Here is a 16448-nt window from a genome sequence, read left to right on the forward strand (position 1 = left end):
TCTTGACTTTAGGACTACATGTTGTATTACAGGTGTAGTTGGACTCTTGCTTTTAAAGAAATAAAACTGCAATATATATATATTTATATATATATAAGAAAACCAATAAAACGTACAGAAAATATTCAATAACTTTCACTGTTTTCATCTGATTTATTTATTTTTTCTTTCAAACTCTGGGCATTTTCTGAACACCAAATCGATAAGGCTGCGGACAAAATCCAAACTATTGATTGTGAAAGCGCAAAGTTTTTTGACAGGTGATATAATGATTAACAAGAGGGCAGTTTAAAAGTCTGAACATGAGACGTTTGTCTTTTCAAGGGTTCACGATGAGAGCGGCCGTCGCTGTCCAACTGAGCCTGAGCGCCCTGTGTCTAACTCTGACGCTTTCCGACGTAGGATTGTACGTACGTTCTTCTTGTTGTTTGATTTAATGGTATTGTAGAGTTATTTCTTCTGAATACCTGAGAGAATATGATGTGTGCACATACTCAGGGCAGAAGTACTTCCTGAACCAAATGCTGTAGACTGTAAGTGGAGCCAGTGGTCACAATGGACTTCTTGTGATCCTTGCACCAAAAGGAGAGTAAGTCAGACACACCTTTCACAACTAACCACTCGTGTGTGAAAACATCACATGTATCTTAACACCACGTTTTAGGGGGTTGACAAAGTCTTTTTAATGTCTATCATAAGTTGCGTTCTCGTGGCATAGAGGCGTTTGGCCAGTTCGGTGGGGAACCCTGCACCGGAGCAATCGGTCACAGGGAGTTCTGCGAAACCACAGAGTTGTGCTCACGGCCAACCCCCTCTCCTTGCCCGGAGTCTGAGTTCCAGTGCACAACAGGTACAGCAGACTCTTAAGGTTCACCCACATTGTTCATCTGTGTTTGGTTTCTCTGGGTCTCACTGGTCTTAACCTGCATCTGTGCGCAGATCTGAAAACCTGCATCAAGAAGAGATTAGAATGCAACGGGGACTACGACTGTGAAGACGGGTCGGATGAGGACTGCGATCCTGTCCGCAAACCCTGTGGGTCGTCCGACCTCGATAACAATGAGCAAGGCAGGACGGCAGGATATGGGTAAGCATCGTAAAACGTGTTCAGATCAAATCAGGTGATCCTTGTGCATTTTGACCAATGGAATATGTTTTTTTTACCCTGCTCTGCATCCACAATTCCTTCTGTTCAACTTTTCTCAGATTTAAGGTTATTAGTGAAGTATTATTTGACCTTTTGAGAGGATAATCAGCTGCTCCCTTGCTCCAGTGGTTACAAATCAAAGCAAATCATCCAACACCAGAGGGAGTATTTGTCTAAATATGTATTGCCTCAACCAGAACAATTAAAAACAAAGGTCTATACAAAGAATATGCTGTGAAAAAGGTCTCAACAGCACTGCAGAAGCTAGCATCCTCACTCATTCTCATCTCCACCCCTGCAACAAGGAAAATGAAAGCCTCTCCAGGATTTTCTACTTTGCAAGTGCCAGCCAATAGCGTGTCAAGAATTCCCTTCAACTTTCCAAGGCAGTTTCTTTTATATATTTTTGTATATGCACTACAAAAAAAATACAAATTTGGATTTATTTACCATAGAAAAATTCACAAATACTGTACCGCTGCAAAAAATAATTAATATTTATCTTTCTTTCACCAGGAAAATCCCAACGAGATTAAAAATCTCTTTTGCAAGAGAAATCTGGCCAAATGCAGCTTCTGTGCGCACCATCAAACGTGAACTATTGTAACTATCTCCTCCATGAACCAGGGTCAACATCTTGGGTGCAGATCCTCGAATGAACCCCTTCAATAATGATTTCTTCAACGGGCGATGTAACAGAGTGAGGAACCCAAACACGGGGAAGAACGACAGACTTCCCTGGAACGTCGGTGTGCTCAACTACGAGGTTAGTCCCGGCTACGTCTCCCTCGTCCAATCCAACAGTGTCAGATCTTCTGCTACATATACTTTGTTGTTTCAGACTGTCATAGAGGAAACTGTGTCCAGAGAGATCTATGAGGACACACACTCCGTCGTGAAGGAACTGCTGAAAGAGAAGAGCTTTAAAGTCGATGCTGGACTTTCCTTCAAATTCAGAAACAGTGAATCGTCTTTGGGGAACGTTTCTGTTGAGGCCGGGTTGAATTTCACAAAGAATGAGCTTATTAGGGATGTCATAGAGTACTCTAAAATTAAGGTAAACTGCTGAAGTCATTACCCAAGCAAACAACTTTCACTTTGAAGACATGTCATGTTTGTGCCTGTATTGTTGATTCTTCTCTCTAGAACATAAGCTTCATGAGGGTAAAAGGTAAAGTTCAGCTGAGCACCTACAGGATGCGCACCAATGACGTTAACGTTGCTGAGGACTTCCTGATGCACGTCAGATCACTACCGTTGGCTTACGACAAGGGCATTTATTTTGCCTTCCTGGAAGACTACGGAACCCACTACACAAGAAGTGGAAAGTCTGGTGGCGAATATGAACTGATCTACGCTCTCAACCAGAACACCATCAGGGAAAGAAGTGTGTATCCAAGCAACCAGTTTTACCTTAAACTCGTTCTGATTTGTGAGACATTTTAAGGCCTGCCTTTTGAAAAAAATAAAAAATGTAGGTTATTGATACATAACTGCTGCGTTTTCCCGCTTTATTCCATCAGACATTACAGACAGAAGCATTCAAAATTGTGTCAAAGTGGGGATCTCTGTTTCTCCTCCTGACAAAGATTCAAACGGAAAAGGACACGTCAGAGTGGGCGACTGTGAAAAAACACTAAGCAATAAGACAGGTTGTTTTCTTGTTTTCCTCAGTCATGCTGATTTCTAACACCTTAAGTCGAAAATAAGTGTTAAAAGCAATGCAAAAAAATTTAAAACGTGTTCTTTCTTGTGACTGGAAACACTGTAAAAAATATATATTTCAATGAAACAACATGACGTTATACTGCGTTTTATTCAATCACAGGTTTTGTTTTTAATTGCTTTATTCCGTTTTTTCTGCACAGTTAGTGCTGATGGGAAGGCATTGGTGGATAAGGTGATGACTTCAGTTAAAGGAGGAACTCTGGAGACCGCCGTTTCTATGAGAGCCCAGCTGAACAGGGAGGGGGTCATGGAAATGAGTACCTACCAAAGCTGGGCCAGGTCCATTGCAGATGCCCCTGCACTGTTACAGAGTGAGGTAGGAATCGTGGAGTGGCTAGTTCAAGTTTTCATGAGAATTTTATTTTTCAGCATTTTATAAAATGATGTGGCTTATTCATTCTTGTGTTAGCTTTATTTATTGAACTGTTCAAAAGACAATTACACAAATGCTCCTTAAAACCCCAGTAAGCAAAATATGGACATTTGTTGACTTTTCCTAAATGACCCTGGAAGGACACAATATTTATACCTATAAAGCAACTTTTGACATTTTTAGGATATTATAGCGCGAACTTATCAACATGATTCTGCTCTACCTCTAAAATTAATTCAGCGTTTAATTTGTTTTGGAAACTGTTCTTCTCGTCACACTCGAGATGAGTGCGTTTCACTCACAGCTCATAAAACGAACAGGGATTGCACGTTATATTGTCACCAACCAAAGGAATGACCAGGCACTGCTGATCAGTTGCCAGGCGTCGTCTTAAATGTAGTGCATTAGTTGCATCGTTATTTCCTGCCCTAAATAGATACATCACTGACATACAGTATTATCCATAGTAAGACATAATTGAAGGATGTTCTAAGTAGATACTCTGTTGACTGACTTTATCAACATAGATTGCCTGGGCAACACAAATTGCACACAGGCGGCCATCTTCTCTGTGTGCCTGCTGGTGTTTAGGCGGCAGAGACAGATAGGACGATTATCTAAACCACAGTCACATTTGGTTTTCCACTTATTCCTGTCCTCATAAACTGGCACTTAGAAAAACATTCGTACATCCGTGCCACCCTTGTGAATTCCCATTTTGTCTGACTCAAATATTCCACCAGCTGCAACAAATACCCTGATTTTTTTTTTGTTGTTGTTGTTGTTTTTGTTTTTTCAGCCTGAGCCCATCTACATGTTAATTCCACTGGACTCTCCTGACGCAAACACCAGAATTAACAACTTCAGGAGGGCTACAGAAGACTATATCGCCGAATACAACATATGCAAGTGTAAGCCCTGTCATAACGGAGGTACTCTCGCTCTGATTGATGGAAAGTGTATTTGTATGTGTCCCGAACTGTTCGAAGGCCTGGGCTGCCAGAACTTCAAGGCAGATAAAGCTTCACACCAAGGTAAGAAAGCTAAAAACAAGCAACCCTTCCCATCAATTCTTTATTTACATTCTGTTCTTCTTGCTCCATTCACTGATGCAAACTGTATTTGCTAGGTAAAAAGCCCACTCCTCTCCAGGAGGGCAACTGGTCCTGCTGGACGTCCTGGTCCTCGTGCAGCAGAGGGAAACGTAGCAGGACGCGCCGCTGCAACACCGACGGACTCGGCCCATCTGTCAGATGCAAAGGAGAGCTCACTAGTGAAGACTACTGCTGAAAAGCGCCATTCCTCTCTCGCTGTCAACGTGTGTTCAAGTGTTAACAACACAAATAAAGCCCACATTTTACTACGCTTGGATTCGAAGTTGCTTTTTATTTTTGGACTTCACTCGAAATATATTTCTTTATTCTTTGCTTTTTTGTCACTATTAGTTTCAGATTACCAAGCATTTTTTGTTTTCTAATCATCAGACAAATATGATTAGATTTTGTTTTGTTTTCAAATTTTTGATTTGAAAACAAAAATTTGTTTTCAAATCATGGCATCTTTTATATCAAAGGAAAAAGGCTGCTCAGTGGTGAAAACATGGTATCGTGGTAAATCTTTCCATGAAGTCACAAAAACAGAAGAAAAATGTGCAACATTTTTGGACCAATTTGATACAACGTTGCACTAAAATGTTTCTGAAACAGAACATGACATTGACAGACAAACGTGGTGGTGGGAATTTAACGATCTGGTTGTAATAATTCATGGAGTCACGAATTCTGCTCTCTTCTGAAAAATCCCGTGGCAGAGCTCTTAACCTCAAGCTCACTTGAGGACAGTAACCTGACGCAAATAAAACATTCCATCCCTGAAATTCATAAAGCAAAACAAGTTTTTGAAGTGGCCTGGTCAGATCAAGTCAAGCCAAGTTTGTTTGTACGGTACATTTCAGCAACGTGGCAGTTCAAAGCGCAATTATGAAACAAGCAACAAACACCACATTTTGTCAGATGCCACCATCAAGAATCATCATGAAATATATCGATTTGATGAATTGTTTCTGTAGTTACTAGCGAAAGGCAGCTCTGTAGTTGCCTTTGATTAAATTTGCCAAGTCAAAATCTGAATTGAAATTTGATTTAGATGCTTTGGTATGGACTTTAAATAGGGTGTGGATGCTCAAAAAACCCTCCAGGGCGGCTGAATTAAAGCAGTTCTGCGAAGGAGGGACGGCCAAGATTCTTCTGCAGTGATGTAAAAGAATCTGTGCCAATGTTTGCAGACGCCTGCTGAAATTGTTGCTACCCGGCGTGGCACAGCCAGTTATTAGACTTAGAGAGAAATTACTTTGTCACACGGGTCCAAGTTGTTAATGAAACACATCTTTTTATTTTTTGAAAACCAATATTTGTATTTATTCAGGTTTTCTGTGTCATGTCCAGAGCACCAGATTCAGATTAAACTACTTTTTGATTAAACTTTCAGTTGAATCCAGAAGAAGTCAGACAACAAACAACACTGCGTGTGTGTGTGTGTGTGTTTCTGATTTAGTTCACTTTTACGGTATTTGTTAGAGTGAATATTAATGGACCAATAACTCATCATGTAAAGCACATTTCGGTGCAAATTGGAACCAGATGAGGAGAAACTGCCTGGGTGGAGAGAAAACCCAACACTGAAGTCAGTCAGGCAGTCAGCAGACAGACATAGATCATGGATTTAAGAGCTGGACATAAATGCAACATAACGACAGCCTTTATGCGCAAACTCCAGTTTTATCTGTATCCATTAAAAGTTACAACTCGGCTTTAACACATGGGAAGATGAGCTATGAAGCGTCTCTTGAGGAGGACAAAATGAAATCCTTTTGATTTAGTCACAGCTTATCACTGCCACTTTGTGGTGAACAAATGTGCAACTTCACACAGAATAAAATACATTTGTTCAGGCATCTTTCAATCCACTTGGATGAACAGATTCTGAACCACAAGCTTGTTTGGATGACACAAAAGATGATTTATGAATTTTGTTTCAGTTTCGAACTCTAACTTTTCTATTGGATAGAAGATTAGTTCATCTATTTTCTTCCAAGTTACATGATCAATGTGTTTCTGGTGGCTTTTCATGATGAGGAAATAACTCGCAGCAGACGTTTAACCTGCAGCATTAATTGTCTTTGATTCTCAATCTGCGTTTTCACACAATGAGAACAGAGGTGAGGTCAGTCGCAGTCGGAAAAACCTTTTTTATGTTGCTTTTGAAACATAATCATGAGACGTTAATCAATAATCTGATGTGTAATGACAACAAAATGTAAAGTTGTTGCCTGTGTCTTTTATGACTTTGTATTTTTGTGTTTTTATGATGTAAAGCACTTTGAAATGCCTTGTTGCTGAAAAGTGCTAAATAAAATTTGATTGATTGTCAGTGTTCCTTGTGGCTTTTTTTGGATCACAAAATATCTACAATAAAACAATTGAGGGCTACAGTGATGGTATATAGTGTGTATTTTTTTTTTTCTTTTACAAAAATTTGAGCAATTAATTAAAATGTTCTGAAAATAAAATGCTGACATTATTTACTGGAAGCCATTTTTTGTTTTAGATTTTATAAACTTACATTTCTGAACAATGCAAAAATATAAAAAATAAACAAACTTTATATGACATATAAAACTCTATTTTAGTGCTAACCATCTGCTGCAATGGTAAAGTGTTAATGGGGAAGACATGCCCGCATTTTCACACAATAAGCACATACATACGGTCAGTCTCTGGCGGTAAAACAAGCGCTCCTTCTGCACGGAGGAACCGGAGCGATACTGCGTGGGAATTTCCCATCGTGTTTTCACACGACATGTTTCTAAAACACGACAATAGCGACAGAACGCCAGAACTGTCGTGACCTGCAATAAACATAGTTCAATAATATTCATAACTGAAAACCATAGTGATACTTTGTAAGTACAATAATCGCGTTTCTTTGTCAGACACATAAGATGCGTTACCTCGCCACTTTGAGGATTACCCATAATACCTCATCTTCTAAGAGTGAACGCAATATAACTTTTGACCAGCAGGTGGTGTATTTCAGCAGGATTTAGCCTGAATCATTTTAACTATTATAGTTGCAGTAGTCTAATAATGAATGGCTGCCACATTTGCTTTTCTTAACACCTTTTAAGTTTTTATTATTTTTGTTTGATGGTGTTTTATTTTATTCTGTCATTTGCCAGAAATACTGAATATATCACCAGATATCCTCTCGCCTTCATTGACCGTAGAGGGTAAGCAGAGATGAAGTCTGGCAGAAGTGAGAGGCCAGTATTTAGACGTATGCAGTCCTGCAAACGTGGCATTTGTTCAGAAATAACTACACAAAATTCATTTTATTTTGGTCTGAGATATTTTTTATAGAGCACATTGGTTCACAAGCATCCTTATGAAGACCAAGGAACACAGCTGACGGGTTCAAGACAGAGAAATATAAATCAGTGTTATAAAACAATATCCAAGGCTTTCAGCAGGAACACTGAAGATGGTCACAGTTGATGGGAAAATGGATGAAAGAAAACCTCTTATATGCTGCAATGGACTTGAAGCTGGACTTCCAAATGAGTCCAGTTTCAGAGTAGAGCACACAACGCAAGGCCTTCTCCAAAAGACCCTGTCAAAGTCCAGACTTAAGTACAATTGAGAAATTGTGTCAAAACTTGAACACTACTGTTCACAGATGCTCTCTGTCCAATCTGAGCTTGTTAACAATTTCAGTCTATGGATATGGTAAGTTGGTACGCAATTAACAAAGTTGGTTTTACAAAATATTACCTTGGGCCTCAATAAATGAAACTAAACAGATTAGATTTTTTTTGTGTAAAGAAAAACGAAAAACAATCCATTGCTGTTGTCCCATTTCATCATTAATTAAGGCTTTGTGCTGGTGTACGATTTATTCCAAGGTAACGGTTGGGCACGGGTTAAAGGGTTAAAGCAAAGACGCAAGATGCTGTGTCCTTGCTTAAAGCATTTTGTGTACAAAACGCTGTTTACAGCGTCTTGTGTAGTGTAAAGCATTTTGAAGGCAATTTACAATTTATTATACATTGACATGGATTGGATTGTTGCTCCTTTTTTCACAAGCTTTGCTTGAAGCTTTGCTGTTGTGACGTGACAAAGCCATAAAGAAAATCCAACAAGTGAATACTTCTGCATGAAGCTGAACTTCATATCTTCCCAGCACATCATCTGGTGTTTTCACGAAGGTAAAGAAGGCAACAATCCCAAAAACACGTGTGGATGTTGTGGTGAGATGTGAGGGGTGAATACATACTTAAGTAACCACTACAGGGAGGGGAGCTGAGGAGGCTGGCTGATGGCCTCTGGCCTTTAGGATGTCAGTATAATGGAGTAAAGGTTTGGAACCCTATTGAGCTCTAAGGAGATCCCATTCACTCTGCACAGCAACCCAGCCTGAAGCCATTATCTTAGTCTAAGAAAGTTTTGTTCTTTGTCCAGGCCGCAACAGAGGAGCGCGCACAAAATAATGAACCTTCTGTCCCTGAATAGACTGCCTACTTCTCTTCTTACTAATATTTACATTGACAAAAAGCTCAGTTGGAAGTAAAAAAAAAAAATCTAAGAATCCAGATTAGATCATGTTATGTTTTAGTTTAGTTGTCTCCATAAAATAGGAGAGAAATATTTGACATGTCCAGCATTCATTTCAGAGACTTAATGCCATGTACAAATAAATCAAATAAATTTGCAACTGTTTGTTTTTAAAGTGGCTGAGATCTTTACATATTGACAAAGTTAACATTCAGATTAAAAATAGTGAATTGTACACCATTAAAACAGTAAAGGAATTTGTAACTACAAAAGCAGAATGAGATAAACTAAACGACTATCTTATCCCTTGTCCCAAAATTATTGCAATTCTTGGGAAAAAAAAACAAAAACTTTTCTCTTTTTTCAACATGGAACTAGTGGTTCTTCTACTGGAACTACTACTTCTTATTGTGAGAGCGCAAATTGGTCAGGGACATTTTCCCTTTAGAGAGAGTGAGTGAGTCAAATCCCCCTGCACTTAGAAGTGCCTGGGCACAGCTGGAGTCGCCCCTTTCTTCCTCCCCGGGTCTCTGACGGGGTGTTTTATCGGACTGCCACGGCAGATTACTCCACACAGCTGCCCGAGCACCGTGGAAATGAAGTTATGTGTCCTGTCAGCTCTGTTTTGTGCTCCTTCTCTCGCTCGTTAGGCACTCTGTCTTCAATTGGACAGCGGGAGGCGAACAGAGGAGGACAACCTCTGTCCAGCACAGCCACCAAAAGCCACCTGATTGGCTGGCTGGATATCCTTTCGCTGAATCATCATTCAACGGGGCTTAAACCCCCTCCAACGTCCAACCCTTCCTCTACGTTTCCCTCATAAATCAGCCCCTTCCTCCACCTTTCCCACCTCTATAAAACATGACCCCCCTCCCCTCTCAGCCTCAATACCCCTCTACCCCCCCCCATCCCCCCACCAACCTGTAATTACTGTGGGCCACTGGGGGTTTTTTTTCAGCTCACTTTGCTTTAGGTAGATTTGGTCATTTGTTTTCTTTTTATTAAATGCGAGGGCTTATAAATGGGCTAAAGCTTTTTAAGCAAAACCATATGTTTAGATTTTAAAGACAAAGTCAGCTGGGATTAGCTCATGTAATGCAGTAACCAAATAGTTTATCCTGTTGTCACGACTCAGGGGAGTTTTCTGTGCAACAGACTTTATTTTTGATTTGCATTAAATTATAAACTCTGCTTGATCTATGTATATTGGACTACTATTTGAGATTTTGACAGATTAATAGACAGAAAAGCCTTGTGTTGGTGTTATGATTCTGAATATTACATCACATTTAATGCGTATAACTCAAACATATTAAATACAGTCAAATCACTTGATGGTGGGAATTCTTTTAAAGCTCTTTGTGCTACCTCAACATTTTCAAGCAGGGACTTGTCAACAAAACCTACAGTGATAAACTTTTGCAAACATTTTTGCTTAATATTTTTTTTATATAAGAATGTGTTCAAATGATTATGCCTGCATTACATAAGAACAAATCCACTGCTCGAATGCTGCAGCACTATAAAATCATGACTCAAATATCACAGTAAACACCCAATATTTACATAATCATCCACTTCTACATAGCAGCATAGGATGCTTTGCTCACCTCGACATGCTGGATGCTTGAAACTAGAAGTGAAACTGACGGTATGACCTGCTCTCTGATTGATTTGACTTAAAATTATACTTGGGTGAGCGATGATCCTCATTCTGAAATAAATATATAGAGTCAGCAAAAGTTAATTTGAAAAATAAAATCCAAATCAATTACACTTATTAATGTCCAGATTAGAACAGAAGCTGATTCTTTCACAGGAAAACACCAAGAAACTGTGACACAGCGCGCAAACGTGGCTTATTCCTTTCAAAAATGTATTTCTACAACTTATGATGTTTTAAGTCACTTTGTGCAACAAAGTAGGCATGCTATTTCATCACTTATGTGTTAAACTGAGGAAGACCTCTAAGTATTAGTATGCTAAACTAACTGTTAACCAAAACAAATGAGAAGCTGTGCATGGAACATCAGCAGGAGCATGGCCAGGCGACGGCTCTGAACTCTCTCACATTGCTCTTCTCCGTCTTCTATTGGGACAGCTGTCTTCTCTCTTCCCCCACTCCATGTGAAGGGTGACAGAGGAACAGGGTGAATGAAGTGCCCCGATATTGTGCTGCTGCCCCATTGTGTGTTTTGCATCTGCATAAAAGAGGTGCCACTCGACTTTTCGTCCGACCAATGGGTCGGAGAAAAGATCTTTTTTTTTTTTCACCCCCCTAGCAAAGGAGAATAGCTGCCACCGATGGTTTTAAGACCTATTATCACAAGTGAAGGAGGGGGCAAAGTTTTTCTCTCTTTTTTGGGGGGAATTCTTGGAGAGCTGGCTCCACATAAACCACAGGCATGCCTTCTGGAGACATCTGACAAGTCTGCAAAACTATAATCTAAAAAGCTGTAAATGTCTTCAAGGAACCATGTTCCATATTTCTGAGAAAAAACATAAATTAATAATGGATATTATGCTTGGAAAATGTGCGGCAAACAAATAAAACACATTTGTTTCTTCTTCACTGACAATAATGTCATGTAGCTCCAGTAAAGTCGGGTTATTTTGGGCCATTTACCATCTCTGTAGTTTTGGTCGATCTTCATTGTAAATTGCATCTTGGTGCAATTTACAAGATTGTACCAGTCTTATAAATTGGTAATTTGTTCATCATTTCAATAAATGAAGATAATTAGTTTATTGATATTTTGTGTAAGAAAACATGATTTTCAACTCCAGTAACCATTATTTACCAGTTGCGGGTTCTACTCATGTTTGCTCTTTTGCTGTTTCATCTCATTGCAGTGTTAGTCGTTTCAGAGAACTTATTTGGAACTCACTGATATCAAATGATTTAAAATGTAAAAAGTCTACTGTAGTGAAATATAGCTATACAACACCAAAAAAAAAAAAACATCAACCAGCAGGGGGTGCTGCTTTGTTTGTGTTTTGTCGTGTTTGCCATGGGGACATTTTGCACCCACTTTGACAAGATGCCACTCAAAAAATATTTATTAAAAACGATCACATGGCTCCAATAAAGAACAAAAATCTTTCCTTCCCATAAAAAAATAACTTTGTGTGAGGCAGAAATTGCATTTAAAAATCACTTTATTCAGTATAGTTTTACATTCATGGGTCTGTGTTCTTAACAGGTAAATAAAATCTCCCCTCATCAAATTACAAGCATTTTTTTTCAAGCATTGTGCATTTGAAGTCTTAAACAGGCAGTGAAGACGAAGCTAACCAACCGAACGACTTCTTCCCCAGCAGTGTGATTTATCCTTTCTTTGGTCTGTTTGAACATGCAGTCTTCAGGAATTAACACTTCTGTCTTATGCAAACATCCATGTTTACAGAGACAAGTGCATCATTCTAAGAGCTTCCTATAGTCGATGTCAGAATCTGCCCTGGGGTTAAAACTCATTTAAGTGGCTTAAATGAACTTTGGTTTCTCTCAAAGGGAAGTGACGGCTTACTCTGGAACTTCAGGCACATAGAGACAGCACAAACTTTCTTCATCTGTGAAACACACACGGCTGTACAAAGGTGGGGCTCACCTGGTCATACAGTGCAACTCGTTCATATATTTTTGTATATATATAAAAAACTCTTATAAAAACATTTTTTATGATATTGTGTTGTTTCAACAAAATATACACTAATGTAAAGTGTGCAGTTTAACACGCTAGCATAAAAAATTTTCTTAAGTCTAATTTTCAGATGATATTTCAGAGACAGCCCAAAGTACAAGCAAACGGTTTTGACCGCCTAGGGCCCTCTGCTGGTCTGGAGGTCCTAAGAGAATTGGACTTTACTCTGAAAAAAAAAAAAAAAAAAAAAAAAAATGCATGTACATTTTGTCTTAAAACAAAATGTACAACAAGATATCACTTTTATTTAAAGCAGAAAAGCAATTATTATTTCAGCTGCTGCAAAAATAATTTAGCATCCTGATTATTACACATTTAACAATTTCACCTGTGGCATTTCTTTATTACTATTTTCAATCTTACAATTAGATTTTAGTCAAAAATATAGAATAAACTGCTGCTGAGTTTAGTAGTTTTTAGGTAAATGTTCTTATTGCACAGAATATGATGCCTTTATCACCCTTTGTAAAGTAACACGGAGTATGCTAAATTGAAATTGCTACTAGTTTTGGTGCCAACTACTGTTAGCAACACAAAACCACGAATTTTCTCAACTTTTAAAATCTGATTCGACTGCATGAACAACATTTCTGCATTCCAAATGATAACCTTCATAGCTTAAAAGTACCATTAACTGGATCATATTTAATGCAAGATTTTTTTTCCCTGAATGTGTCTGAACTGGAGTTGCATTTCGGTGACCTTTACCCCTTTAACTATAAACTCTGCCTTCCTCCCTAGCTCTCTAGGGTATGTGGGGTTAGCTGCAAGTGGGGATCCCAAATGGAGTTCTGCTCAGGGCCCCCATATTCCTTGGACTTGCCCTGGTCGAATGTCCTTTTACCACATAATAATAATAATAATAATAATAATAATAATAACTGTTGATAACAGTCCTTCAGATGAATCCTGCGACAGCCACCATGAAGGTCAAAGTTTTCAGATGTGTTTGATAAGTTGGAGAGCTGCCGGAGTTCTCCACATAATAATCCTGGTAAATATCATCTTCCTTCGTGTCCTCCTCGGAGTCTCCGAATCCGCTGCCCGCGAACCTGTCGCCGGACTCCGCGCACAGAGTCTTCATGCTCAGCTTGATGTACTCGCAGATGTTCCTGTCGGTGCCGTCGCAGACGCAGGCGTCGAGCTGCTGCGCCCTCGGCATGGAGCGCATTTTGGCGATCATTTTGCGGCAGCTCTCCGAGCACCTCTGGCCACCGAAAAGCTTCCGACAGTGGAACAGGTAGTCCGCCATCGCCGAGCTGCACGCCGGGTCCGTCTCGCACTGTAGCCGTGCCTCGGTGCAGCCCATAGTGCTGGTCCGCGGCATGCACGGGTCGATGGCTCGCTGGGTGCTCCGGCACACCGGGTCCGCGGCGCAGTCGCAGTCCTCCAGGTCCGGGCCGTGCCGGGTCAGGTTGAGCTGGATGAGAGATGAGATGCAGTGGCTGGGACACTTCCTGCGCACGCCGCTGATGACGGACGCGCAGGCGTGCAGGTACTGGTCGTACGCGTAACTGCACTCAGTTTCTCCCTGACATCTGAGGATGGCTTTCCAGCACACGGGGCGATGGTTATGGTTCGGAGATCCACCACAAGAACCGATGGCTATGATCAACTCGCAGCATATCAGAAGTAGAACCCGCTCCATTAATGATGGCAACAGCTTAATTTCACCCAAGCGTGTAAAACTGACTTCATGAGAACGTCTCCACCGTAAAGTCTACCCAGAATAAGGCGGATCGCTTCTCATCCCGTCACAGACGGTGGCTTAACGTGCAAAGCTGCACAGTTAGAACCATATTTCAGGTTGGGAAACTTTCAAAGAGCATATCCTTAGTTTCGGTTCAGTTAAAAAAAAAAAAAGAAAAAAAAAGAAGAAGAAGAAGAAGAGTGCGCTGTGGACGAAAAAAGAAAAAAAAGTCTGGGTAAAGCTCAGCAAGACGATTCCGCCGGAACACTTATCTCGAGTTTTGCTTTCCAGAGACGATCCGCTGACACACATTAGCTCCAGCCTCCAAGTATCTGGGTAATGAGGGAATTGCAGCTACAGCATGACTTCGTTCAGGAACAACAGCGACTGATTGGTCCGCTGCGAGTCAGTCGTCACCTATTATGGTCTGTGACGCAAGTTACGCACACTGACTGATGCCATGCTGAGAGAGAGAGAGAGAGAGAGAGAGAGAGAGAGAGAGAGAGAGAGAACTACATCCAAAGAAGACTTGACATTTTATGCATTAGATCTGAAACTCTGACTTTTCCCTTTTCATTATCTGCTGTCTTCAGCCTAAATGAGTCAAATTTGCATTGATAGGAACAAAAACAATTATTTCTACCTAATGTGAACGTTGTTGCATATTCAATGGTGGACTATGGTAAGTTGGTGACACAGCAATGTAATAAATGTCATTGTTGCAGATTTCATGAGAGCTTGGAGGATGGGGTGGCGGGTTGTGTCTTTTTAAAACCGTTTCCTTTACTGCCCATTTTGAACAAGCGAAAACACGCAGAAGCGCCTCCAGGATTTGCTGAAGGGTATTTCCTCCGTCTCAATTAGAGCTCCAACCCCGAGGATTTGTGAAAAGAACAACCAAGGGATGCTGTGTGAACAATCTCCCAGGTTAGCGGCGCTGCAGGTGAAGCCTGCTTGGACCGGTTTGGGTCCTGAGGCCGACAGCAGCAGGACGGAGCACAAGAAACAAACCCTGTCCAGTGATTTGCAAAGAGCCTTTTTCTTCTGACCCTGTCACATCACCAAACATTTACTTCAAAAGATCTGGCAGCTCTCAGGGGTCTCTGGTCCCCAAATACCAATTAGAGAGATTAGAGAGGAGTCAAAACAAGAGCCGAGGAGTTTTACTAACCTTACCGTCCAAACCCCCCTCCCTCCCTCTCCTCTCTCTGCCTCATCCAGCTGGCATTCCTTTACAACAAAGTTACTTCAGACTTCATTTAAAACATCAAAGTTGAAAATCGTGAAGGCCTAAATGTCGAAAGGGTCGAGCGTTTCTGCTCACTGTTAAAACCTGGGCCTCAAATCTCTGCTTTTGAGAGAGACTTTCACTATGATCCAGAAAGAAAGAAAGAAAGAAAGAAAGAAAAAACTGAACACACCCGGCCTTAACATACGTACATTTTACTTTTAAGGCTAAGTTTATAAAGCACAGCAGAGCCCAAATCCCTCTAGTGTTGGACGGCAGCCAAACAAGAACAACAGCCAGATTGAGTGGAGCCAGCGGCTCTAATGGAGCGCTCCCTGTAACTGTACCTCTTAGACCAGTTCTCATTTACATTCTTCACTTCTACACCACCCATTTACAAATTGTTCCAATTTTAGAGAGAGGGGGGGGGGACTAGTGCACCCTCACTCCTTTTTTTCCCTATGCATTTCAAAGTAATAGTTAGATCCATGTGGTTGTTCACGGCGACTCGCTCTCGATGGCGTTTCCAGAAATGGAATGCGGTTCCCCAGAGTTAGATTTTGTAAATACTTATAGAGAGACAGACGTGCTCTTCAGTTCGTCTCCACCGCTGTCAGATGTCATTATACACAAAGCTGCCCTGCCAGAACAATGCGCTGAGCTTTGTATTAAACAGCCTCCAAAGCCTGGAAACAGGCAGAGGGAGAGGAGGGGTGGGGGGCGAGAAGGCAGTAATAAAGAGCTGCCAGGAATTTCCCTTTTTTTTTTTTTGCAGACTTTTTTATTTATTTTTTTGTTTTCTTCATTTTATTTTGGCAATCGAAACTGTTCACGTGTCAGTTTTACTCCGTCAGTGAGAAGGAAAGTTGTTGATGGGAAATTTTCTGGAAAAAAAAAAAAAAAGAACCTTTAACCTTTTGTTCTTCTGCGCAGGTACAGAAACAATTACCAGAGCGTCATCGTCTGCATGTG

General features: G+C 40.5%; 2 protein-coding genes across 2 annotated transcripts; one reads left to right on the plus strand and one right to left on the minus strand.

The window, feature by feature from the left end:
- The first annotated feature begins 299 nt into the window (after positions 1-299).
- Positions 300-4611, plus strand: c9 (complement C9). Its single transcript, XM_015013383.2, has 11 exons — positions 300-406; positions 499-589; positions 700-850; positions 940-1087; positions 1775-1913; positions 1989-2204; positions 2294-2534; positions 2671-2799; positions 3016-3191; positions 4048-4282; positions 4378-4611. Exons 1-11 carry the CDS (start codon positions 303-305, stop codon positions 4536-4538), a joined length of 1791 nt encoding a protein of 596 aa, XP_014868869.2. The 5' UTR covers positions 300-302; the 3' UTR covers positions 4539-4611.
- Positions 4612-11998: 7387 nt separating this feature from the next.
- Positions 11999-15673, minus strand: gas1b (growth arrest-specific 1b). Its single transcript, XM_088010813.1, has one exon. It carries the CDS (start codon positions 14204-14206, stop codon positions 13457-13459), a length of 750 nt encoding a protein of 249 aa, XP_087866939.1. The 5' UTR covers positions 14207-15673; the 3' UTR covers positions 11999-13456.
- Between the last annotated feature and the right edge of the window lie 775 nt (positions 15674-16448).

Source organism: Poecilia mexicana, unplaced genomic scaffold (genome assembly GCF_051168715.1).
Source record: "Poecilia mexicana isolate PSO_F unplaced genomic scaffold, ASM5116871v1 scaffold_12, whole genome shotgun sequence".
NCBI lineage: Eukaryota > Metazoa > Chordata > Actinopteri > Cyprinodontiformes > Poeciliidae > Poecilia > Poecilia mexicana.